Consider the following 26,488-nt stretch of genomic DNA (forward strand, 5'->3'; position numbering starts at 1 on the left):
GTTATCCCACCGCATTTTCCCCTGACGTCGCCAGGTGCACTTAAACATTACCTGTGACAGGCTGCGTGCTGTGCTGACGTGAAAGGACAACTTTGTTTGTCGGTGTCTGACGCTGGAAGTCATTGACCAAGTGGCAGTTTTCGATGACTTCTTAGGAGACCGGGTTGAATAAGGACAAGGTGAAGACCTGAACACAAGGTATGTTCACAGAGCCATCACTCTCTGCTACACAGCCTCCTGATGTAGACAGCTGTACACAACCAGAGCTGAAGAACAATAGAGAAGAGTCAGGGTGAAGAAAACTGATTTTTTAAGACGCCTTTTAAGTATGTATGATTAATAATAATAATAATAATAATAATAATACAAAAAAAGAATTGTATAAATATCAGTAAACTCATCTTTAATCAACATCCACAGGAAATAACCTGTCAGAAATTCATCAGAATCTCAGTCTCTCATTTCACACAAACTTTCTGCAGTTATTCAATTGAGTTAAAATATATTTATAAAGCCCAATATCACAAGTCACAGTTTGCCTCAGAGGCTTTACAGCATACGACATCCCTCTGTCCTTTGGAGCCTCACAGTGTAGAAGGAAAAACTCCCCACTGTTTGGGTTAACTGTGCACTTTGAGTTATTGTGTACTGTTATTGCTGTGCATTAAACATAATATGAAATATCCAGAAAATGGCGCTTAGTCAGAGGTCATCAGTTTACTCAGTGAGATAAAAGGGGTCTCTTAAGGTAAAAGGTCGGTCTAGACTAAGAACTCTAGACAGAACTTCCTTGTTCTCACTCAGACGGAAACTATGAAGAAAGGACAGGAAATGACGTCAGTGACTGTGTTTGAATTTCTTATTGGAACTAGACTTTGGTGCCACTCATATTTATCTAAATGTGAGCGTTTGTTTTCCTCTTGGTCTCCAAACAGGTCACAGATCTGTCTGTCAGCTGCATGTAACTCAACTCAGGTCCCTGTTTTCTCTGAGCTACGTCATGATATATAAACAGCTGCAGGATCTGGACTTCCTGAATCCTGAACGAGGACACTGACACAGACCGCACCTCTGATGTTACGTCATCAGCTCCATCATCTATATTTAATTTCTGCACTATAGTTAATGTCATATATCATATTTGCATTTTATCTCATCTTGACATGTCGTTTCTTTTTTATTTGTTCTATCTATTCAAAGTCTCAGGGCTGCTGTGAAACTGCACCTACCTGGGGCAACAAACAAGAAAGAACGGCCGAGGAGAGACAATGCAAAAATGGTTTGTTTATTTAAGACATCACAAAAGGGTGAGAGAGATAAAGAGTGAGAGATTTTCTTTTTGAGTGCACAGATGTCTGAAATAAACATTGATCTCAGCCTGTGAATCTTTTTGTGGCTCTCTGACACAGTTACATTAGTGTGCAGGTGTCTCCTCTGAAACACACACATGACCAAACGCAAGATCCACCCCAGACTTACCCCATGCACAAATAGTATGTAAATTATTAGTAGTAAATTACTCCACTCAAAAGTATTTTGTTACAAATTACATTTGCTTTTTATCAGCCTATCAAATACAAATTACTCAAATGTAACTGAAATACGTATTTTAAATACAAGTAATAGAAATACTGCCCATCCCTGCTGTTCCTGAGATATGACGTTAAAACATGATGATGTCACAGTCAAGCTGACCTGTTTTGTCATAATTAGTGCATGAATTCTTGAGTTACGGCCAAAAACATGCTTTGTAAGGTCACACTGACCTTTGACCTTCAACCACTACATTCTTCACAGTTTGTTCTTCAGTACAGGAGGGCGGTTGTGCCAATTTACATTCCCATCAAAGAGTTCTTGAGCTATCACATTCACGAGAATGGGATGGATGGACAGACAACCCATAAACACAATGTCTCCAGCTCTGTCACCGGCACAGAGGCACAATAAAATCTTTTTTAAAAAGTCCAGTTTTGGCCTCAGCTTTTTTAACAGATTTTTTAAAATGCACATTAAAAGAAAGGTTTTTTTGCCCAATACGTTGGCCCTCGCTAAGCAGCCCTCAGATACAAGTTTTCATTCTTAAAAGAAATGAAATACTCAAAAATAAAATATTCTTTGTAAAAAACATACCAGCATGCTCAAAATGTTATTTAAGTTTTCACACCAGGAAGAAACAGCAGCTGTCTTTCTAGTGTCACAAGAATTATAAGAGAAAATCTGAAGAGAATAAAACCAGGTGGATCCTGCAGAGCGGTTAAAAGCTTCAGTCAGAATGGAAAAACAGAAGAAGCCTCGTGTCTTTGTGCTGGAAAATGATTATGATCATTATTGCTGGACTGACAGTCATCAGGTGGACACATGGATGGATTACTTAACAGGCCTACCAGGCACAGGCCCAGGGGCCCAAAGTGTCAGGGGCCACCCTGGCCCTCACTGGCAACATGCCACCCAAATAAACAAAGAAGTCAAAAGTCAGAAGTCAAACAAAAGTACTTCAATTGGACACAAAATTAGCTCAAAGGGATTCAAACAATCACAAAAAGACCACAAAAGAAATTATATATTTTTATATATATATACATACATACATACCAAGAGACACAGAACCACAAAATGATGCATAACAACTACAGAGACAAAAAAAAGGAAGAAATCGCTCAGACGATTACAAAAACACCAGACAGATGCAACCCAAGTGCAGTGAAACAAAATACCTCCATATGACTCAAAAACACCACAGAGACACATTTGCTCAAAGACTACAAAGATTACAAAAGACCATAAGAAATGTGAAGCAACTGCAAGAAACAACATAACTACAAAAATGGGGGAAAAAACAAGACAAAATCATCGGAGAACAACCACACACAGAGTCTGTGTGTCTTGCTCCCATGTAGGAGAGGTGGTGGGCCCCTTTTCTCCTAACCCGCCAATGGGTGCACACAAAAACACAAAGACTCCTAATGAATCTTCATTTTGATCTGTGACTGCTGGGTGTGGAGAGCTGAAATACAGTCACTTATTGACAGTTTAATATGAGTACGGACTGAGGAACACTGACAAGATTTAAATTAGAGATTTAGAAGAAGATGTTACAGAGAGTGTCACAGGTTTTCAGCTGAAATTAAAAGGTTCTCTTTATTTGTGGAGGATTTGTGTAATTACAAGTGGCATATGTGACATGTTGTATCCATTCTGACACCATCTGTAACCTCCACCTTCTCAGAGTCAGTTTGACCCTGAGTGTGAACAGAATCCTCCTCAGCATCCACACAGCAGAGCAGGAATCCTCAGCATGATTCAAACAGGTGATGCAACAGAATCAGACATGCAGACGGAGCTCTCTGCAGACCAACAACTCTCTTTGTGCTTCAACATGTTCTGCCAGCAGCTGGTGTTTGTGTTTCATTTCAATGTGTGTAAAGTGTTTTGGTGTGTGAGCAGCTCGGCCTTCACCTGCACAGAGACGCTCTCAATCTCTACTCACCCTCCTTCCGGTCCGACGGACCAATCACAGAGCTGCTCCGGGGCAATCTAACGGACGCTGAGGGTTTTTTCTTTTCTTTTGGAAACTTTTTATCCCGCGTGCCCACCACCGTGACAGATGCCTGCTTCAGCCAATCACGACACAGGTTGGGAGAACCTAAAGAATCCTGCTCACCTGGACCAATGAGAGCGCCAGCTGAAGGAAAGTTACCTTTTATGGACATCGCGTCGAGTCCCGCGAGCGTGGATAAAGCCACTGCGGTTTAGCTCGCGCTGCCGCATTCACGGAGCACAGCTGGGGACACACGCGAGACTTCCCTGACAGACACACCCGACACTCACCTGCACAGGTAAGACCCAGCGCTCTGATGGGAAATATCTCAGCTCAGCGGTGCAGAGTTTGATTTATCCTGGAAAACTTTAAATCAGTTTTCAGCCCTTTGAAAGTGAGAGAAACAATCTGACGTCATGCACAGAACATGTGATGTCATGTAAAGTTGTTTAACTAAATATCGATTCGTGCAAAGATGAAACTTTCTGTAACAAACTGCAAAGTTATTCTAGATTAAACATTTAAAGCATCAGCACATGACAGGCGTCACTCTCCTAAAGAGGTTACTGTAATCTGATTGGATCTCTGCAAGTATGAGGATGTTGGCTGTCAGTCATCATCTCCCACCAGCTGAACCTGCAGTTTAAAAGGCAAATTCTAATAAATTACAACCATGTCTCAAGGCAGGAACTGTGGAGACACTGAGAATGAAATAAATCAGCAATGTTAACAGGAGACAGCAGCAGAGATCAGGGCTGATGAATAACACAAATATATAGAAGGAAACGATCTTAATGAAATTGTTTTAACGATGCTTTTCTTTTGTTTAAATGCTGCAAATCCTTCTATTGTTCTTCTCTAAAAGTTCTTATGTTCACTAAAGAGCTGCTAAAGACACTAATCAGACCTCCTGGGCTTGTTAATATTTTTTAATTTGAGTTGTGTAACTGTTTCAGGGAATGAGCAGATGTGTCAGCTGTGTGTGAATGTCCTGAGTGAAGGGCTGCTCCTTTCTGCATCTCACACTTCCTGTCTCAGACACTCAAGAAAATAAAACCCCATGAATCATCATAACTTTATTATAAATTTTTTGCTCAGTAACAGACTGCAGTAAAATGTGTCTCATCTTACAGTAGGTCATTATAAAGGGTGCAGCTAAAGTGTAAAGACATGTTGTGTCATGAAGAGGCTGCACAATCTGCGGGGTTTGCTTAACAGGAGTGGTTTCTGTTCTGCCTCAACTTGTTCTGAAAATGTCCCTGAGGCAACAGTGCTAAAAAAGGTCACAAGTTAAGCTCATTAGGTTGGACAACTTGCGCCACGCCTAAACAAACAACTGTCATTTTAGTGAGCGCTGCAGGAAGATGTGCAGACAGTTAGACTAGACTCTGTGCAGCCACAGAAACATACAGAGTGCATCCACATATCAAAGTCTTTCAATCACTACTGAGGAGTTTCGTACAACTCATCACGCCTGAAAGTGTTGCATCACTAATGTGCACTCCTGATTCTGTAACAGTGGATGAGCTGTCAGGGAAAGATTACATAACCTCACTGCTTATTTCTGACTCATTTTCTCTCTTATTCTAAATAATACTTGAATCGTACTGTTCCAGAGTTGTTGAGGAAAAATTCTTACATTCAGTTTTTAGGTATTCACAGCCACCACAGGCATCTGATCAAGGATGACAGAGACGCTTGTGATCTTTTCAAATGTTTATTTCTCCATAAATACTCTTAGGAACTAAGTGTGGGAAATAATTTAAAGAAGTAATCAAGTTATAAGAGTAAAAACTAGTCTGCCACATCACAGTACCCTAAAGCCCAACAGAAGCCACGCTATGACCACAGATGGCAGCCATTACACTTCATTAGTGATAGATGGGGACAATCATCTATTGCAGTAGTCTTCTTCTGCACCATAGAATATCTTGACAAGCTATACTTGTGAATAACAAATATCAAATACCATCTCTGTGTTTAAATGGACAGAGCAAAAGCCATACATTCTTAATGATACCCGTCTGGTCTGAATAAGCATGGTGCACCATCAGCATCTGAACTTTATTCTTTATTCAGATTCCCATTAGCTGCCACTGAGGCAGCAGCTTCTCCTTCTGGGGTCCACACACAACTAAACAAACATAAATAAAGCATGTGATCAGGACGAGTAAATGTCAAGTGAACAACGAAAGATCACAACACGTTAATTGCGTTAGATACAAAGTAGAATTCATAAAAAGATCTGTTTCATAGAACAATAAGAAAACATTCAAGACCAGTAAATATCAATTACAAAAACTAAACATATCAAATTGCATTTAATCTTCTAGTTACGTTTGGTTCACGTTGGGATTATTGTGTGTTTTTTAAGTAGCTCATTACAACTCTCCTCACTGGGGGCTTCAGTCTTCATATTTGCTCGATGCAGTACAGATCTGCATACCGCATCTGTTCTGGGTTTTTGCTTAATTAAATAACCACTAGTGACCTGGTAGTTTGAGAATATTAAGAATTTACATTCAGAGAAATTCACAGTGCGATCTACAAATGGTAGTATATCCTTACAGTTTATACATAAATGAATAAATGAACGATGACTCACTTTGAACCACGCTCACTCTGCACCACCCATCTCAAAAGAACCAAGGAGCCACATTAAGCATCCCTCATGTTTTATTTTTCGCACTAGCACTGTTTTTTCAAATGTTCCCAATGAAGAGAGGGTGCATTTGGCCGAACGCACCAGCCTAGAGATAAAGTGCCGCGCCCAGCATGTTTTTCAGAGCACTTCAGCTTTTTTTTCCCAGCTGCTCCGAGTGCTTTTAGTTGAAATGTTGTCACTGCTGCTCCTTCAGCTACTGTCTATCCTGAGCTGTGCAAAACTATAGAAAAGCTGCAGTACACATTGTAAGCTTGTTGTTAACTGTGTAGTCAACTCTTTAATGTAGTATTACATTAGCTTCCTAGCTAAAATATTGTTGTCATAGAAACAAAACCTAGGTGTAGTGCAGCAAAGAAAAGAAAAGAAAAAAAAAGGCACCAGGACCTTTTGATATTGGCTCCATCCATTAGCTCTGCAATTCTCTCCAAGGCCAGCAGGTGGACTGTACTGAGCTGTGAGGGCAGCCATGGTGCCACTGTGGGGATGGAGGGCTGATAAACTCATGAGCCCGCTTTCCACCACACAGAAAACCTGCTAACACCTGCCAACATCTGGCATTTTAATGTTGGGAAAAGTTATAATTTGTATTCACACCTTGATTGAATCACTCTACAGTAGTCACAGGTATTTATTAGCTCTGGCTCTGATCAGCATTGATGGAAACACAACGCCTGGGTGAAGGCGCCAATTTTAGCCCCTTCAGTGGTGACATGCAGTGACGGATCACCACAAAATATTGTCCATCATCGCCCAAGCAGCGCTCAAACATCAGTCCAGATTAGTTTGCACTTCTCTTTAGCTTCCTTTACATCTCACCCTTCCACTTAAAGTATCTGACTCTGAATCAGAATCAAACCAAAAGGAGAGTTGGTGTATCAACCTTTCTCACTGGTGCAGCTGAGGCACCGTAAGAGGATGGTTGACCAACTACTTCTGTGAGCTGCAGTATGTTCTCTCAAAGTTGCTGTTGCTTTTGTCTTGTGTGTGTTCGGTTAATGGGAGCCTTCGTGCTCTTGTCACCTTCAAATTCAAGGGTGTCATCCTGGCAGGTCCCTCATGGCTTTGCTGACAGTAACTTGTTGAGGGGTAGTATGTCTCACATGTTCTTATATCCAACTATGTTAGGTGGTTCAGGGGGAAAAGGTGTTCTGCCTTGTTGGTTGGCATATTTCCTACTGAATTCTTCCAGTTAACACATATGGCACTGAACCCAAAGAATCCATTCATCATGCAGGACATCTTGCTGCAAATCTGGTTCCAAAAAACATTAAATTGGTATTGCGGAAATTTCTTGAATGTGTTTCTCAGTTATTCACAGCCACACTTGTAATCCTTTCAGCTCTTTGTTTCTCCATAAATACACTCAGTGTGGTCAAGAATCACAACAATAAAAAAAAGTTGTATTTGAAAAGGAACTTCCGCACAACTCTGCAATTCACTTTATCTACAGCCCAACAGACGGCGCTGTATGACCAAATAGCAGCTAAACTTTTACATGAGCCAAATTGATGCTTTACTGAGATTACATAATTTTATTCAGTTTTCAGTGTTTAACCAAAACGATGAATATCACAGAAACAGAGGATACTAAAAATAAAAAGTGTGAATCTATATTGGGTTATGTACGAAAAAATAAAGGCAAGTTTATTCATGTAAATGTTTCAGACATGGATGAAGACGTCTCTGCCCTCGTTGTTGACAACGGCTCCGGCATGTGCAAAGCCGGTTTCGCCGGAGACGATGCCCCCCGTGCTGTCTTCCCCTCCATCGTCGGTCGCCCCAGACACCAGGTACCAACACCAGCATGAACATCACCTGTGTTACAGGATTTATAAAATCTAGCCACCAGGTAAACAAAGGTGTAACAGGTGACTGTAAAGGTGTGACTGTGTGTGTGCAGGGTGTGATGGTGGGAATGGGACAGAAGGACAGCTACGTGGGAGACGAGGCCCAGAGCAAGAGAGGCATCCTGACCCTGAAGTACCCCATCGAGCACGGCATCGTCACCAACTGGGACGACATGGAGAAGGTCAAGATGTTTACATGGTGTACTAGAGTAGAAGTACAATCGAGTAAAAGCACCTCAGTTGTGCACCTCAAAACTGTACCTTGCACCACAGAAAATATCCCAAAGTAAAAAGCTGCCACCAGCCAGACTTGGATTGTTCTTCATGTATTTGACTACCAGTTCTAAAGCTGCCGCCATTACTGTCAAACTAACGAGCTGTCCTGTCCTGCAGATCTGGCATCACACCTTCTACAACGAGCTCCGTGTTGCACCTGAGGAGCATCCAGTCCTGCTGACTGAGGCTCCACTCAACCCCAAGGCCAACAGGGAGAAGATGACACAGGTGTGTTCACGCTTTGTTCACAATCAGCTGAGACTCTCAACATATTCTGAAACTCATACTGGAGAACAAGCTACAGGGTTTATGTTTGGTCTCCAGTTGTCTGGGCTTCCACTGTGACACCTGTTGTCTTTTCTCATTGGTCCAGATCATGTTCGAGACCTTCAACACTCCTGCCATGTATGTGGCCATCCAGGCCGTCCTGTCACTGTACGCCTCCGGTCGTACCACAGGTGGGAACTCAAACATGTCTGAAACATCTTGCAGCATTGAATTTGAGAGTTCCTGCTGAAATGTTGGGGTATTCATTCAGCTGTCTGTTCTCCTAGTCTGTGCATCGTCTAGTGGCCATTAGAGGAACTGCAGTCGAACACCTTTCAGTGTTGAATCATGACGTCTGCTGATCAGAATGACAGAAAAGCGTTTTTCCTTTTGTAATCTGGTATTTTTTGTCTTCCAGGTATTGTGATGGACTCTGGTGATGGTGTCAGCCACACTGTGCCCATCTATGAGGGATACGCTCTGCCTCACGCCATCCTCCGTCTGGATCTGGCTGGCAGAGATTTGACTGACTATCTGATGAAGATCCTCACTGAGAGAGGCTACAGCTTCACCACCACTGGTACGATTTTTACTCCTAAACTGGTACAGGCCAGAATTATAACCTTCAATCTTGTTTTAGTCCATTTTGTAACTCAAATATTTCCACTCTTGAACTCCAGCTGAGCGTGAGATTGTGCGTGACATCAAGGAGAAGCTCAGCTACGTGGCTCTGGACTTTGAGCAGGAGATGGGTACGGCAGCTTCCTCTTCCGCTCTGGAGAAGAGCTACGAGCTTCCTGACGGACAGGTCATCACCATCGGCAACGAGAGGTTCCGCTGCCCTGAGGCGCTCTTCCAGCCTTCATTCCTTGGTGGGTAATGAGTGTTAACACTGACTGTATCTCTAGACAAACACTGGTGCTGTGGAAACTCCACCCTGTATCACAGTTTCGACGGGTTTCTAAAAGGGATAATATCAGAATGCATTCTGGTCATGCCTCCTCGCTTTGATGTTGCTTCCCAGAGTTCTTGATCAATCCATTGGATGATCTAGGCCATGTTTACATGAAAACGATCCACTGAAAACAGAATCGTTTCTCATTTTCGTTTTGAAAAAAGTTCTGCATGTAGGCACAACATTTTGATAACAATCGCTGTGCACACGGATCCGCAAAAATGACCAAAAACGCTGCAGTATACATGCCAGGCCAGTAGTTGGCGGTGTGACGCTTATGCTTCCTTCTACGGAGCGGCGATGTACAAACAAACAAAATGGCAACCGCACGAACGTTTGTCTGGACGGACGACGAGGTGGAGTTGCTACAGTAAATCGATGGGGAAGCGTTGATAAATTCATCAGGGTAAGCAGCACAGACAGAGCTCAGGAGTCCACCACTGTTGTTGTGATGGTCGACTTTCTCGCACATGCCTAGTGACTGATAGCGTAATGAGCATGTGCGAAAAGTCTCTGTTTTCAGAGGAACTGCATATTGCAAGTTTCTATGACAACAGAGACGGTGCTGTTTCCAAAAAATTGCACTCTGGAACCCGTTTTCAAAACGTTGCATTTTCAGGCACCCAAAATGCTGCTGTCAGGGTCCCATCGAACAGCAGCCAAATCTCTCTTGATTTGAATGTGAATCTTTTAAATGTTGTCTCGGCCTGAAGACTCAAATTTTTGGATTAGTTGCTCTTTTAATGATTTTATCCAGAGTTTCTGAGTTGTTCCCAGTAAGTCAATGATCTCTGCTGCCATCAGGGTGTCATCACAGTTGTTTGTTGCTTCAGAGCTGTTTTGGTCACTTAAACTATCATTCTGTCTGTGTGTTCAGGTATGGAGTCTTGTGGCATCCATGAGACGACCTACAACAGCATCATGAAGTGCGACGTGGACATCCGAAAGGACCTGTACGCCAACACTGTGCTGTCTGGTGGCACCACCATGTACCCCGGCATCGCTGACCGCATGCAGAAGGAGATCACCTCCCTCGCCCCAGCCACCATGAAAATCAAGGTAGTTATATTTTTCATGCTCCACTGCCCCCCCTAGTGTACAAACCTGGTCATTCGTTTTTTTAGAGAATCTGATTCATGTTCCAGAGAAACATGTAGAAACATTCAGTTTCATGTCACATAATCAGCAAAACTTTTCGAAAATCTCTGTTTCAGACAGTAACCTGTACAAATGCTTGAAAGGGTAACATGTATGAATATGAATGCCTAAAAAAATAACCTGTATGAATGCTGCAAATAGTAACCTTTACAAATGCTTCAAACGGTAAACGGTTTGAATACTTAAAGGTAATCTGCACAAACGCTACAAATGCTAACCATAACCAATGCTATAACCAATGCTTGCTAACTTCAGCTACATAAATGTAAACTTGACGCATTTATGAGCCTTTTGCTTCGGTTAGCAGAGGGCACAACTAATAGCAACATTTTTCTCCATTGTAAGCACTTTGCTGATACAGACTCGTGTTTTATTTTGTTCATTGTCAGACTATTTTAGCCTTCAGACCTTTTGGGGTTGCTTTGCAGTGTAGGCAGTCGTTGCCAATGCTGAAGCAGCTTTTCTGCCATTGAATCGGGCTTTCACTGAAGGGACGTGCAAGTAAATCTGCATTTGTAGAACAGCCAAATAGCAACACTGTCTTTTTAAAATGGCCTGTGATTGGCGAGAATCTCTCGTCACAGGCTAGATTTTTCTAAAGCCCAAAAACAGAGCCAAGAGGAGGTGCACAACTCTAGTTTTCTCTCAATCACTTGAATTGCAGTAGGCTCAAAGGTAATTATGGTATTTTTGTCCAATGATGCCAAAAACAAACTGCCTTCCCCAGCATTAAAAGTTGTGTCCCAACTTCTGTACCACATTCAATCTAAGCAAGTTGAGTTTGTAGTGTGTCAGTGATAGACACAATGTACCATGTTCAAATATGTCCAATATCTTTAGATGAAACTGGTCACATCTTTATAAAACTCAACATTTAAAAACTGTAATTAGTATTCAAAAATACTTAATGAGAGGCTTACCTGTTTTTCTCCTCACCTCCAGATCATCGCTCCCCCAGAGAGGAAGTACTCCGTCTGGATCGGCGGCTCCATCCTGGCCTCCCTCTCCACCTTCCAGCAGATGTGGATCAGCAAGCAGGAGTATGACGAATCCGGCCCCTCCATCGTCCACCGCAAGTGCTTCTAGAAAGCTCCTCATCCTCCTCTGCCCCAGCTGGAAAGTTGACATGCTTTCAATGGTTCCATCCAACTAGAACAGTCTCTGGTTTATTTTGCATGAACGGACTAAAAGATGAACAACACACAAGATGAATCGAGCGACTGTTTAGATTTAAATGTCTCAGCTCGGCAGATCCACAGCAACTCTCTGAACCTCCTCCAAACACACGTTCCTCTGACTCTGCTCACAGCTTTCTCTCCTTCTGGTGATTAACTACTGATGGTCAAAGAAAACAAACAGTATTATCACTGAACATCTTTTTCTACCTGTGTCTGTCTACGTCTTCAACAATCCAGTGCATCAATATTTGGCTTTTCTCCTCATCTGTTCTGTTGATTGGACTCTGTAAGAGTCGAGCTGTATCAATACTCCACAGGAGTGTTTACTTATCAATAAAGTGCAAACATTTGATGTTTACAGCGTCTCTCATGTCGTCATTTGCTGCTTGAGTTTCTACATATATAAAATCTCTTTGAGGTGTTGTGTGTTTCAGAAAATGTTTTTTTCCTTATCTCTACAGCTGCTTTACATCAAAGCACATAATCACAGACAGTGGGAATGTTTTTAACATGCTGTGAGATGATACAATGAACAATTAATGGAACGCAAGCCTAAACAGATGTGTTTTTAACTGCTTTTTAAAAATGTCCACGGAAGAGGCAGCTCTCAGCTCATGAGGTAGTGCATTCCACCATTTCGGTGCAACAGCCTTAAAGGCTCTATCACCTTTCGTCTTTAATCTTGTGTGAGAGACAGTAAGTAGGTGGCCTTCAGCGGACCGCAGTGACCTGACAGGACAGTGAAAGGACACCAGATCCGTCAAGTATGCAGGTGCTTGACCATGGAGGGCTCTGTAAGTGATGGTTAGAATCTTGTGCTGGATCCTGAAATTAACAGGGAGCCAGTGCAGGGATGCCAGGACTGGAGTGATGTGAGTCAACTTATGAGATCTGGACAGAAGCCTGGCGGCAGCGTTCTGGACCAGCTGGAGGCGCTCTAATGAAGTTTTATTTAGACAGGTGAAAAGAGAATTACAGTAATCCAGACGTGAGGAAATAAAAGCATGGATGATCATTTCTAGCTCCGAATAAGTTAACATGGATCTGAGTTTGGAAATGTTTTTGAGGTGGAAAAAGCAGGAGTGAGTGACAGTTTTGATGTGGTCATCGAAGAGCATGGCCTGATCAAATGTGACCCCAAGGTTTCTCAATTTGGGGCGCACATTTGCACTGAGGGACCCTAAGCAGCTGGCCACTTTAGATGCTGAGGCGTCAGGTGCAATCATTAAAATCTCAGTTTTAGCTGCGTTCAACTGAAGGGAGTTAGCAGACATCCAGTCCTTAATTACATTCATACAATCGTACAGTGAGTCAGTTCCATCGGTCCTATCAGGGTTAAAAGAAAAATATAACTGCAGGTCATCTGCATACATATGGTATGAGATACCTTCAAAATTTCTGATGACATCTCTGAGAGGGAGCATGTATAGCGTAAAGAGGATAGGCCCAAGCACTGAACCTTGGGGCACCCCGCAAGAAAGGGGGGTAAACTCTGATTTATGAGGGCCAACAGCCACAGAAAAGGATCGATCAGACAGATAGGACTTAAACCAATGAAGGGTGGTCCCTGAGATTCCTACCCTGTCCCTCAGCCTGTCTAAAAGGATGTGGTGATCAACTTTGTCAAAGGCTGCACTGAGATCAAGCAGAACCAGGATAGTGGATTTACCGACATCGGAGGCCATCATGATGTCATTGGAGACCCTGAGAAGAGCAGTTTCTGTGGAATGTAACTGACGATAACCGGACTGAAATTTATCTAAGATATTGTAACTGTTCAACGCTGTCACTAACTGGTTTGCAACTGCTTTTTCTAGAATCTTAGATACAAAGGGCAGCTTGGAAATGGGCCGGTAGTTACTAAGAACATCGGGGTCCAGATTGGGCTTTTTGAGAAGCGGCTGAACAACCGCTTGCTTGAAATGGGACGGGACACGACCAGAAACCAGTGAGCTATTGATTATGGAGAGCAGAGATGGACCAATAGTGCTGAAAACATTTTTCAGCAAAGTTGTGGGCAGGATATCCAGCGGACTAGAAGAGATCTTCATAGTGCACACAAGATCTGCTAAGTCTTGTAAGGAGACAGGTGAGAAATTGTCAATAATTGACTGTTGTTTGGGAAGATCAGGAAGGGAGGAGGAGGAGGGTGTTATACTGGCCTTGACACTGGCAACCTTATTCACAAAATACATTAAAAAATTGCTACAGTCCTCATCAAAGGACACAGGTAGAGCAGGCGGTTGCGCACCAGTAATGCTGCTTATAGTGTCAAAAATGACCCTGGGATTTCTCTTGTTGGAGATGATGAGATTTTTAAAATAAGAGGCTCTGGCTACTCTAACAACAGAATTGAATTCAGCTAACAGTTCTTTAAAATAAAGACGATGTACATGAAGCTTGCTTGATTTCCACAAGCGCTCAGCTCTCCGACATTTACGACAAAGGCAGCGGATCTCGTCGTTCAGCCAGGGAGTGGGATTAGCTGCGGGGATAGTTCTGAACTGAAGAGCTGTAAAAAACCTGAGTTTTCACTGAATGGTGTGGCTGCGGCAAGGCATCAAATTTCCATGTTTGGCCATGGTTTCTAACTCCAGTGTACAGTGTCAAGTCTGCCACTGTGGCTATTTCACACATTTTGCCATAAACAGGAAGTTGTAACCTTAGCAGACATCATCCGATCTGCTCCAAACTTCTTATCCTTGATTCCCTCATTGATTGCCTCAGGACATCTCCATCCCAGAATTGAGTTATAGTCATGGCACCACCTACTGGCAACAGGAAATGACACGTTATACTTTGACACAGAGGTGTGGACTCGAGATACATGACTTGGACTCAAGTCACAAATTTGACAACTTTAGACTCTACTTGCCAAATTCAAAAACACTGGCATCTTGACTTGGACTTTAACACCAATGACTTGTGACCTCACTTGGACTTCAGCCTTTTGACTCTCTCCGCTCTCTGCAGACCAACAAGCCTTTCAAACTTTTTAGTTTTTACTTCAATATTTTCTGCGAGTTCTCTCTTCAACCAGCAGGAAGTATTTATATATAAACAATTATTCATTTGTTGGAAGTTGGAATTGTTTTGTTTGTGAGAAGCCCTTTCTTCACCTCCACAGAGACACTTTAAATCTCTACAGAGCTGCTCTGGTAGAATCCAAAAAGCCTGAGGGGTTTTTCTTCCCTCTTTCTTGCCTTCCTTGGAAACTGGTTTTTATCCGGTCTGCCCCACTGCACACCTGGACCAGTGAGACTGCCACCTGAGAGATCAATTACCTTTTATGGACATCGTGAGGAGTCCTGCGAACGTTAATAAAACCAGTGTGGGTTTGGCTTGTGGTGCTGCATTCACCGCGCACAACTGGGGCAGAGACATTCCTGCAAGACTTCCTGACAGACACACCCAACACTCACCTGACCAGGTAAGAAGCAGCGTTTGAATGTGAAATATCTCAAAACTAAATGTTACAGTCCAGAGTTTGAGTTATCCTGGAAATCTTTAAATCAGCAGATCAGTTTTCAGCCCTTTGAAATGAAGACAAACAGTCTGACCTTATGCACAGAACATGTGATGTCCTGTAAAGTTATTTATTGTTGTTTTACGTAAAGATTGAACTTTCTGTCAGAAACTACTGAATTTTTCTGGATTAAAACATTGACACTATCAGCACACCAACGGGTGTAGCTCTCTCAAAGAGTTACCTGTAATCTGAATGAGATCAGCATGTCCGGGTTAAAAACTATCTGACAACATCTCTGCAAGTATGAGGATGTTGGCTCTCAATCACTGTTTCCCACCAGCTGAACCTGCAGTTTAAAAGGCAAATTCTAATAACATACCATTTATTTCTCAAGTCAGAAACTTGATGGTGGTTTCTGATCTGCCTGAACTTGTTTTAAAATGTTCTGACGTAATACCACTAAAAACGTCACACGAGTTTAGAGTATGAGGTTGGACGACTGTCAGGGCTGCAGAAAGTTCGAGTGGTTTCTGTGTCGTCTCAGAGGGAAAATACATCAGGAGTAACCATGGAAACATGCAGAGTGCTTCCACATATAATATATTAAAGTGTTCAAATCATTTCTGAGAAGTTGTACGACGCCTTCACGCCTGAAGGTGTTGCATCACTAACGTGCACTCCTGATTTTGTAACAGTGGATGAGTTTAAAAGAGCCAATGAGCTGTCAGGGAAAGATTACACAACCTCACCGCTTATTTCTGACTCATTTTCTCTTTTATTCTAAATAATACTTAAATCTTACTGTTCCAAAGTTCTTGAGGAAAAATTCTTAAATTCAGTTTTTAGGTATTTACAGCCACAACAGGCATCTGATCAAGGATGAAATGTTAATTTCTCCATTAATAGTTTTAGGAACAGAGTGTGGTCCTTAATAAATAAAAGTTGAGTTGTCAAAATATTCTATAGTGCAGAAGAAGAGGATTGCAATGGATGAATCCCCATCTGTCACTAATAAAGTGCTAGGGCTGCTATATGTGGTGATTGATAGAGAGCCCTCTGTTGGGCGTTAGTATACTGTGTTGTTGCTGAGTACTGCTGAACTTCCTGTTCTAATACAAGTTATACTTGTAAAGAACTAACGCTAAATTAAAGCAGCAAGCATCAATGATTGGACCCTCACACCTTCACATACCTTGGGGGTACTGGTTGGAAGCCAGCTGATGCGCCTGTTCATTTCAGTGAAGGTCGAGTCTGTACATAAGAGAGAGATGATAGTTCTGAGTGTGGGTGCTGGAATGGACCTGTTGCACATTTTGTAGCACTTTCTGTGTCCACTATGTGGCGCTGGAGCACATATTTGTTATGTGTCATGTTGCAGATGTAGACCACACTGTTTAAATGACATGTAAATCGAATGATTATTGTCAGACAGGCTTACTTCCTGTTGCCAGTACGTGGCACAGTGACTAGGACACCTATTTAGCATGTTGATGTCGTCACGCCTGGAGTCTATCAAATGTGAAATTTGAGGCATATTGGCTTTTGTACACTCAAGTTACAACAACTTCCTGTTTCAGGGCAAATAATGCGTTGACATGGCAACGGGGTTGCCTCATCAAGGTCTTAAGGCTTACCTGACTATATTTAGGTGGATCTGTCATGTCATGTCATTTCCTGTTGCCAGTAGGTGGCGCTGTAACAATCACTCCATTTCAGCATCTAGATGTCATGAGGCTGGGACTTTTATAGAGCATAACAAATTTTAAGAGGATTGGACAATGTCTGCTCAAGTTACAACAACTTCCTGTTTTATGGCAGAATGTGCAAAATGGCTGCCATGCCAGAGCAACATTGTTTGACGAAAACTCACAATTTTCACTAGGAAACATCATCAAGGTCCTGAGGCTTTTCAAGACAAAATTTAAGGTGGATTTGGTCGACTTGTTAAGAGCAGCACATTGAAGTATCAGACGTCATTCCCTGTTGACAGTTGGTGGCGTTATAACTACTTATTAGAATGTAGATGTCTTTAGGCCAGGGCTCTTAACAAATATGTGATGTTTTAGGCAGACTGGACGATGTAGAGTGGAGTTACAAACCATTTCCTGTTTGATGGCAAGACAGGGAAATTGGACCTGTCGCCACAGTTACACAGTTCAATGAAAACTCAACCTTAACTTTTTATGTCAAAGGTCTTCACATGGTACAGACAACATTTGATATCAAACGGATTAAATCTCTAGGAGGAGTTTGTTAAAGCATAAATCCTGCTCGTCCTGTTGACTTCCTGTTGGGTTTAGGGTAAAACTTTTTTTCTATGTCCGTACATGATACATGTTCGTACACGTAGATGAACCGTACCGCGGGGGGGTTTATTAGTTTGTTTCTTTTATCGCTGCAAGGACCTCATCACTGACATGGATAATGTTCAAATCCAAGGGTGGGGAGGGGTGTCATCCTGGCAGGGCCCTCATGACTTTGCTGACAGTAACACGCTGAGGGGTACTATGTCTCACATGTTCTTATATCCAACTGCATTATGCTGTTCAGGGGAAGAAGGTGTTCTACCTTGTTGGTTGGCATATTCCACACTAAATTCTTCCAGTCAAGGTGGGCAATATGTGGCACTTCAGCCTAACAACCTCTTCATCATGCTCCATTGCAATGTAAGGACAGGTCCAGGACATCTTGGGCGTGGAAGCTGTAAATATGGCTCAAGAACCATTAAATTGTTCCAGAGTTCTTGGGGAAATTCCTTAACTTTGTTTGTAAGATATTCACAACCACCGCAGGGATCTGATCAAGGGTGAAGGAGACACTTGTAATCCTTTCAAATCTTTTTTTCTCCATAAAAACTCTTTCAGTGTGGTCAAGAATTAATACAAATAATAAAGTTGTATTTGAATAGGAACTCTGCAGTTCACTTTATCCTGAAGCCCGACAGAGGGCGCCGTACAACCAAATAGCAGCTATGACACTTGAAAAGGGCACAAAGTGACCTGCACATAGCTTTGCTAGAGCATTTTCAACATTTCCACTTCATTCAGTGAGCTGGTTATAAAAATAACATTTTGTTAAACAAAAGCAGAGTTTTGAATCTGTGTTAAAACTCAAGCATCATATTGGCACTTTTCATGTGTTTAACTGTTGCAACTCATAATGTAATAACTTAAATGTAGTAACAGCTCATAATGTAATAACTTATATGTAATAAAAGTTCATAATGTAATAACGGCTCATAATGTAATAACTTAAATGTAGTAACAGCTCATAATGTAATAACTTAAATGTAATAAAAGTTCATAATGTAATAACTTATATGTAATAAAAGTTCATAATGTAATAACGGCTCATAATGTAATAACTTAAATGTAGTAACAGCTCATAATGTAATAACTTATATGTAATAAAAGTTCATAATGTAATAATGGCTCATATTGTGAGAAAACTGCTGCATTATCATCATTTGTACATCTTAAAGGTGCAAATAAAGCAAACGGCATTGGTTTCAGCGCATTAGTAAACTAAATTAGTGAAACCAAGAATTATTTAATCGTAATTGCATTCTCACATTTTATTATGTAAGATGTAGTCTGAGTGGATGGAAGTTCGCTGCATAGATCAGCCTCTCATTGGGCGGAACGAGCCACCCGCTGAAGTCCCGCCCTACCACATCTGGTTGTCATAGTCGACAAACGTCCTTTACTAACTTTTGCGGTGTTTGATCTTGCGGGGATGTAGCCATTTTTCTGCCATGGTTCGCGTCCTGTAGTCGATATTTTTGTGGGCGTGTTACACCAAAACCTGTTTCCCCCCGGCAATATTTTTGCAAGCGCACCGTTGCTGTGGCACCGCCCAGAACGATTGTGATTGGTTGAAAGAAACAAAAAAAAGCCGGGGCGTTTTTTTCTCCAATCTTAAAGTGAGAGTCGGCGCAGCCAGACCTTTCTTTTCTTGAGAAAGGTCTGGTGAGCGAGACTATGTAAGATGTATAAAGTTCAGCCACTAGGTGGCGCCCGTGTTGGGTATTTTGGGCCTTTGAGAATGCCATGCTCACTTCCACTGTCTGATTGTTGCAGGTAAGCAGTTGGTGGAAGGTTTAGACTGCTGCATAAGTATTAGTAGGTTATACACAGTGGCTGGACGCAATAGTGGCCTTGCGTCCAATATCAGGCAGCTCTTCAGCCAAAATGTCAGGTGGATTACAGCCTGGATCGTGACTAAACATATATCCTTTGGATGGGTCCATATTAAAGACATTGATTGGAAGAAGTAAAGTTTTCTTTTCTTTTAAAAGAATCCCATTCACTCGTTAAGCTTTGATCTGAGCGAACACTGGCACACTCACTGACAAATGGAGCCCCCTGGACTTGATGTTTGTTGGCAACTATAATTTATGGTTATGTATTATTTATGCATATTGTTTAGTTAAATTTATTTGGACTTGTGTTTTTACTTGAGTGTCCTGACAGGTTGTGTTTACATTTTAAGAACTTTTAAGCTGGTTCATTGTTATTACATGGTTGTAAAACGCTCTTCTCATTCTTGCACAAGTTCCAAAATAAAGTAAATTGAATGAATATGTTACGCTGCTATCATGTATTTAACCTAAGTAGTAGGAAAACAATGCTTATTAAAAGTCTTTATTAAATTGGCATTAAGACAAACAATAAAATAACAGCAACATTTCGACTGGAAGGTCTTCACTAGGTTGTATGGAGGGAGAGAGTGTTCACTTACTTATTTGAAAAGACCAATCTTAACTGTGTTTTCATTGTAGAAGTTATTGTGTCCTGCATTTATTGTAGCAATAGTAAACAAAGGAAATGCTCTTTTACACTACATGAACTACAGTCCCCTCCTTCTTCCCTAATGCACCCTCTTCTCCAGCCGGCTTCTGAGTTGGTTACTGTCGCGCCACCTATGTACAAATCATAGTCAAACACAAACACAGACCTCTGCCCTTAAGTGCATTCTCGTTGTCAGTGTGTGCAGTTTTGACCTTTACAGTCTATCATGGACTTGACCTATGGGGGATGATGCGTTCAACAATTAGGCTTCTCTTCCTGTTTATGTGGCCCGCTGCGTATTGGGGGCAGAGGTATATGGCACGGCAAGTTGGCCATTACTGTCTGTCAGCAGGCCATTACATCCTGCTGACAGACAGACAGACACAGAGGTGAAAGCATTTCCCTCCAGCCCTGCAGGAATGGCAGAAGTAAAAATGATGATAATGCAACACTTTATCACATTATGAGCTGTTATTACATTATGAGCGCCGCCAGTAAGGCTCATAATGTAATAGGTTATTATATTATTACATTATGCACAAAGCTGTTATTACATTATACGCTCATGATTTTATTACATTATGAGTTGCTACAATGACTATCACAGAAACAGAGGTTACTAAAAACAAAAAAGTGTTAATGTTTTTAAGAGGTGTTATGAGAGAAAAATTAATGGCAAGTTTATTCATCTAAATGTTTCAGACATGGATGAAGACGTCTCTGCCCTCGTTGTTGACAACGGCTCCGGCATGTGCAAAGCCGGTTTCGCTGGAGACGATGCCCCCCGTGCTGTCTTCCCCTCCATCGTCGGTCGCCCCAGACACCAGGTACCAACACCAGCATGAACGCCTTTTATTTCGCATCACTTATAAAATCTAGCAACCAGGTAAACAAGATGCAACAAGTGACTGTAAAGGTGTGACTGTGTGTGTGCAGGGTGTGATGGTGGGAATGGGACAGAAGGACAGCTACGTGGGAGACGAGGCCCAGAGCAAGAGAGGCATCCTGACCCTGAAGTACCCCATCGAGCACGGCATCGTCACCAACTGGGACGACATGGAGAAGGTCAAGATGTTTACATGGTGTACTAGAGTAGAAGTACAATCGAGTAAAAGCACCTCAGTTGTGCACCTCAAAACTGTACCTTGCACCACAGAAAATATCCCAAAGTAAAAAGCTGCCACCAGCCAGACTTGGATTGACCCTTCACTAAGCCTCTCCCTTAAACAGTCACTGTCCAATCCTACGTTAGCAACCGAGAGGTCCGTCAAGCTTTCAGCAGAAGCTAATATGCCGAAGCAGTGTGCATACGGTAGCTACCTGCAAGTCCGACACCTAATACCCAAAAAGTGTCGAAGGTGGTGTTGAATTTTTCTCCTTCCCCAAGCGCAAGACCCAAGGAGAGAGATGCCAGATATGGCTTAAACAGTGCGGAAGACCACACGAACAGCTGAATCCAGCAAAGATCAATAAAAACACCTACGTTTGTTCCAAGTTAAGATGTTAACTAACGTTAACGTTACCTAACGCTAGCTTTGTGTGCTAGCTGCTCTCCCTCTGCTCTCCGCACCAAGGAGGGAACATAACTCAACATTAACTTAAATTTAAACCGTATATTGACTTACCCTGCTGTACAAGAACATTCTTTGTGTCAAGACGTCGGGTGCCTGATGCTTGCATTGCGACTGGTGAGCTTTCCCCTCTATTTTAATGTTCTCGTGATTTATACTCCGCCAGCAGATGATATTGTGAATGTAGCTCTCACATGCACATTGAAAACCTTTCTGTCGTCTTCTCTCTGATATCTCCGAACAGTTTTTCCAGAAATTTGATGTTATTTCCTTTGGAATATCTCTCACTGATATCGCTGAAAACTCCATATTTCTTATCCTAGGAGCGAAAGCTTGACGGACGTGGAAACAGTAACTAAGGGGGGCGGGGCTTAGCAAAGGGTCAATTGTTCTTCATGTATTTGACTACCAGTTCTAAAGCTGCCGCCATTACTGTCAAACTAACGAGCTGTCCTGTCCTGCAGATCTGGCATCACACCTTCTACAACGAGCTCCGTGTTGCACCTGAGGAGCATCCAGTCCTGCTGACTGAGGCTCCACTCAACCCCAAGGCCAACAGGGAGAAGATGACACAGGTGTGTTCACGCTTTGTTCACAATCAGCTGAGACTCTCAACATATTCTGAAACTCATACTGGAGAACAAGCTACAGGGTTTATGTTTGGTCTCCAGTTGTCTGGGCTTCCACTGTGACACCTGTTGTCTTTTCTCATTGGTCCAGATCATGTTCGAGACCTTCAACACTCCTGCCATGTATGTGGCCATCCAGGCCGTCCTGTCACTGTACGCCTCCGGTCGTACCACAGGTGGGAACTCAAACATGTCTGAAACATCTTGCAGCATTGAATTTGAGAGTTCCTGCTGAAATGTTGGGGTATTCATTCAGCTGTCTGTTCTCCTAGTCTGTGCATCGTCTAGTGGCCATTAGAGGAACTGCAGTCGAACACCTTTCAGTGTTGAATCGTGACGTCTGCTGATCAGAATGACATCAGAAAAGTGTTTTTCCTTTTGTAATCTGGTATTTTTTGTCTTCCAGGTATTGTGATGGACTCTGGTGATGGTGTCAGCCACACTGTGCCCATCTATGAGGGATACGCTCTGCCTCACGCCATCCTCCGTCTGGATCTGGCTGGCAGAGATTTGACTGACTATCTGATGAAGATCCTCACTGAGAGAGGCTACAGCTTCACCACCACTGGTACGATTTTTACTCCTAAACTGGTACAGGCCAGAATTATAACCTTCAATCTTGTTTTAGTCCATTTTGTAACTCAAATATTTCCACTCTTGAACTCCAGCTGAGCGTGAGATTGTGCGTGACATCAAGGAGAAGCTGTGCTACATGGCTCTGGACTTTGAGCAGGAGATGGCTACGGCAGCTTCCTCTTCCTCTCTGGAGAAGAGCTACGAGCTTCCTGACGGACAGGTCATCACCATCGGCAACGAGAGGTTCCGCTGCCCTGAGGCGCTCTTCCAGCCTTCATTCCTTGGTGGGTAATGAGTGTTAACACTGACTGTATCTCTAGACAAACACTGGGGCTGTGGAAACTCCACCCTGTATCATTGTTTTGACGGGTATCTAAAAGGGATAATATCAGAATGCATTCTGGTCATGCCTCCTCGCTTTGATGTTGCTTCCCAGAGTTCTTGATCAATCCATTGGATGATCTAGGCCATGTTTACATGAAAACGATCCACTGAAAACAGAATCGTTTCTCATTTTCGTTTTGAAAAAAGTTCTGCATGTAGGCACAACATTTTGATAACAATCGCTGTGCACACGGATCCGCAAAAATAACCAAAAACGCTGCAGTATACATGCCAGGCCAGTAGTTGGCGGTGTGACGCTTATGCTTCCTTCTACGGAGCGGCGATGTACAAACAAACAAAATGGCAACCGCACGAACGTTTGACTGGACGGACGACGAGGTGGAGTTGCTCCAGTAAATCGATGGGGAAGCGTTGATAAATTCATCAGGGTGAGCAGCACAGACAGAGCTCAGGAGTCCACCACTGTTGTTGTGATGGTCGACTTTCTCGCACATGCCTAGTGACTGATAGCGTAATGAGCACGTGCGAAAAGTCTCTGTTTTCAGAGGAACTGCATATTGCAAGTTTACATGACAACAGAGACGGTGCTGTTTCCACAAAATTGCACTCTGGAACCCGTTTTCAAAACGTTGCATTTTCAGGCACCCAAAACGCTGCTGTCAGGGTCCCATTGAACAGCAGCCAAATCTCTCTTGATTTGAATGTGAATCTTTTAAATGTTGTCTCGGCCTGAAGACTCAAATTTTTGGATTAGTTGCTCTTTTAATGATTTTATCCAGAATTTCTGAGTTCTTCCCAGTAAGTGAATGATCTCTGCTGCCATCAGGGTGTCATCACAGTTGTTTGTTGCTTCAGAGCTGTTTTGGTCACTTAAACTATCATTCTGTCTGTGTGTTCAGGTATGGAGTCCGCTGGCATCCATGAGACGACCTTCAACAGCATCATGAAGTGCGACGTGGACATCCGAAAGGACCTGTACGCCAACACTGTGCTGTCTGGTGGCACCACCATGTACCCCGGCATCGCTGACCGCATGCAGAAGGAGATGACCTCCCTCGCCCCAGCCACCATGAAAATCAAGGTAGTTATCTTTTTCATGCTCCACTGCCCCCCCTAGTGTACAAACCTGGTCATTCGTTTTTTTAGAGAATCTGATTCATGTTCCAGAGAAACATGTAGAAACATTCAGTTTCATGTCACATAATCAGCAAAACTTTTCAAAAATCTCTGTTTCAGACAGTAACCTGTACAAATGCTTGAAAGGGTAACATGTATGAATATGAATGCCTAAAAAAATAACCTGTATGAATGCTGCAAATAGTAACCTTTACAAATGCTTCAAACGGTAAACGGTTTGAATACTTAAAGGTAATCTGCACAAACGCTACAAATGCTAACCATAACCAATGCTATAACCAATGCTTGCTAACTTCAGCTACATAAATGTAAACCTGACGCATTTATGAGCCTTTTGCTTCGGTTAGCAGAGGGCACAACTAATAGCAACATTTTTCTCCATTGTAAGCACTTTGCTGATACAGACTCGTGTCTTATTTTGTTCATTGTCAGACTATTTTAGCCTTCAGACCTTTTGGGGTTGCTTTGCAGTGTAGGCAGTCATTGCCAATGCTGAAGCAGCTTTTCTGCCATTGAATCGGGCTTTCACTGAAGGGACGTGCAAGTAAATCTGCATTTGTAGAACAGCCAAATAGCAACACTGTCTTTTTAAAATGGCCTGTGATTGGCGAGAATCTCTCGTCACAGGCTAGATTTTTCTAAAGCCCAAAAACAGAGCCAAGAGGAGGTGCACAACTCTAGTTTTCTCTCAATCACTTGAATTGCAGTAGGCTCAAAGGTAATTATGGTATTTTTGTCCAATGATGCCAAAAACAAACTGCCTTCCCCAGCATTAAAAGTTGTGTCCCAACTTCTGTACCACATTCAATCTAAGCAAGTTGAGTTTGTAGTGTGTCAGTGATAGACACAATGTACCATGTTCAAATATGTCCAATATCTTTAGATGAAACTGGTCACATCTTTATAAAACTCAACATTTAAAAACTGTAATTAGTATTCAAAAATACTTAATGAGAGGCTTACCTGTTTTTCTCCTCACCTCCAGATCATCGCTCCCCCAGAGAGGAAGTACTCCGTCTGGATCGGCGGCTCCATCCTGGCCTCCCTCTCCACCTTCCAGCAGATGTGGATCAGCAAGCAGGAGTATGATGAATCCGGCCCCTCCATCGTCCACCGCAAGTGCTTCTAGAAAGCTCCTCATCCTCCTCTGCCCCAGCTGGAAAGTTGACATGCTTTCAATGGTTCCATCCAACTAGAACAGTCTCTGGTTTATTTTGCATGAACGGACTAAAAGATGAACAACACACAAGATGAATCAAGCGACTGTTTAGATTTAAATGTCTCAGCTCGGCAGATCCACAGCAACTCTCTGAACCTCCTCCAAACACACGTTCCTCTGACTCTGCTCACAGCTTTCTCTCCTTCTGGTGATTAACTACTGATGGTCAAAGAAAACAAACAGTATTATCACTGAACATCTTTTTCTACCTGTGTCTGTCTACGTCTTCAACAATCCAGTGCATCAATATTTGGCTTTTCTCCTCATCTGTTCTGTTGATTGGACTCTGTAAGAGTCGAGCTGTATCAATACTCCACAGGAGTGTTTACTTATCATTAAAGTGCCAACATTTGATGTTTACAGCGTCTCTCATGTCGTCATTTGCTGCTTGAGTTTCTACATATATAAAATCTCTTTGAGGTGTTGTGTGTTTCAGAAAATGTTTTTTTCCTTATCTCTACAGCTGCTTTACATCAAAGCACATAATCAGACAGTGGGAATGTTTTTAACATGCTGTGAGATGATACAATGAACAATTAATGGAACGCAAGCCTAAACAGATGTGTTTTTAACTGCTTTTTAAAAATGTCCACGGAAGAGGCCGCTCTCAGCTCATGAGGTAGTGCATTCCACCATTTCGGTGCAACAGCCTTAAAGGCTCTATCACCTTTCGTCTTTAATCTTGTGTGAGGGACAGTAAGTAGGTGGCCTTCAGCGGACCGCAGTGACCTGACAGGACAGTGAAAGGACACCGGATCCGTCAAGTATGCAGGTGCTTGACCATGGAGGGCTCTGTAAGTGATGGTTAGAATCTTGTGCTGGATCCTGAAATTAACAGGGAGCCAGTGCAGGGATGCCAGGACTGGAG

At 42.5% G+C, this 26,488-nt stretch overlaps 2 protein-coding genes across 3 annotated transcripts; both read left to right on the plus strand.

Moving 5' to 3' along the window:
* The first annotated feature begins 3,697 nt into the window (after positions 1-3,697).
* On the plus strand, positions 3,698-12,242 carry LOC117252693 (actin, cytoplasmic 1-like). Its single transcript, XM_078171044.1, has 9 exons — positions 3,698-3,836; positions 7,869-7,993; positions 8,104-8,232; positions 8,444-8,554; positions 8,700-8,784; positions 9,012-9,173; positions 9,274-9,465; positions 10,426-10,607; positions 11,649-12,242. Exons 2-9 carry the CDS (start codon positions 7,871-7,873, stop codon positions 11,790-11,792), a joined length of 1,128 nt encoding a protein of 375 aa, XP_078027170.1. The 5' UTR covers positions 3,698-3,836; positions 7,869-7,870; the 3' UTR covers positions 11,793-12,242.
* LOC144464318 (actin, cytoplasmic 1-like) lies at positions 3,762-25,980 on the plus strand. 2 transcript variants are annotated; one of them, XM_078171048.1, is made up of 9 exons: positions 3,762-3,836; positions 20,846-20,970; positions 21,080-21,208; positions 22,179-22,289; positions 22,435-22,519; positions 22,750-22,911; positions 23,012-23,203; positions 24,164-24,345; positions 25,387-25,980. In XM_078171048.1, the coding sequence occupies exons 2-9, from the start codon at positions 20,848-20,850 to the stop codon at positions 25,528-25,530; spliced, it is 1,128 nt and encodes a 375-aa protein (XP_078027174.1). In that variant the 5' UTR covers positions 3,762-3,836; positions 20,846-20,847; the 3' UTR covers positions 25,531-25,980. The 2 variants fall into 2 exon arrangements, with proteins under 2 accessions (XP_078027174.1, XP_078027173.1); XM_078171047.1 differs by lacking the exon at positions 3,762-3,836 and adding an exon at positions 15,157-15,314.
* Positions 25,981-26,488: the final 508 nt, after the last annotated feature.

This window comes from Epinephelus lanceolatus, chromosome 9, assembly GCF_041903045.1.
Source record: "Epinephelus lanceolatus isolate andai-2023 chromosome 9, ASM4190304v1, whole genome shotgun sequence".
NCBI classification, from domain to species: Eukaryota; Metazoa; Chordata; class Actinopteri; order Perciformes; family Serranidae; genus Epinephelus; species Epinephelus lanceolatus.

What these genes read in the sequence shown, in the direction of transcription:
- LOC144464318 (XM_078171048.1), top strand. Translation starts at nt 20,848, where the DNA reads ATGGATGAAGACGTCTCTGCCCTCGTTGTTGACAACGGCTCCGGCATG. An exon ending in TCGGTCGCCCCAGACACCAG is followed by an intron (nt 20,971 to 21,079) that starts GTACCAACACCA and finishes GTGTGTGTGCAG; the next exon opens with GGTGTGATGGTGGGAATGGG. An exon ending in CTTCCAGCCTTCATTCCTTG is followed by an intron (nt 23,204 to 24,163) that starts GTGGGTAATGAG and finishes CTGTGTGTTCAG; the next exon opens with GTATGGAGTCCGCTGGCATC.
- LOC117252693 (XM_078171044.1), top strand. Translation starts at nt 7,871, where the DNA reads ATGGATGAAGACGTCTCTGCCCTCGTTGTTGACAACGGCTCCGGCATG. An exon ending in CGCCTCCGGTCGTACCACAG is followed by an intron (nt 8,785 to 9,011) that starts GTGGGAACTCAA and finishes TTTGTCTTCCAG; the next exon opens with GTATTGTGATGGACTCTGGT. An exon ending in CTTCCAGCCTTCATTCCTTG is followed by an intron (nt 9,466 to 10,425) that starts GTGGGTAATGAG and finishes CTGTGTGTTCAG; the next exon opens with GTATGGAGTCTTGTGGCATC.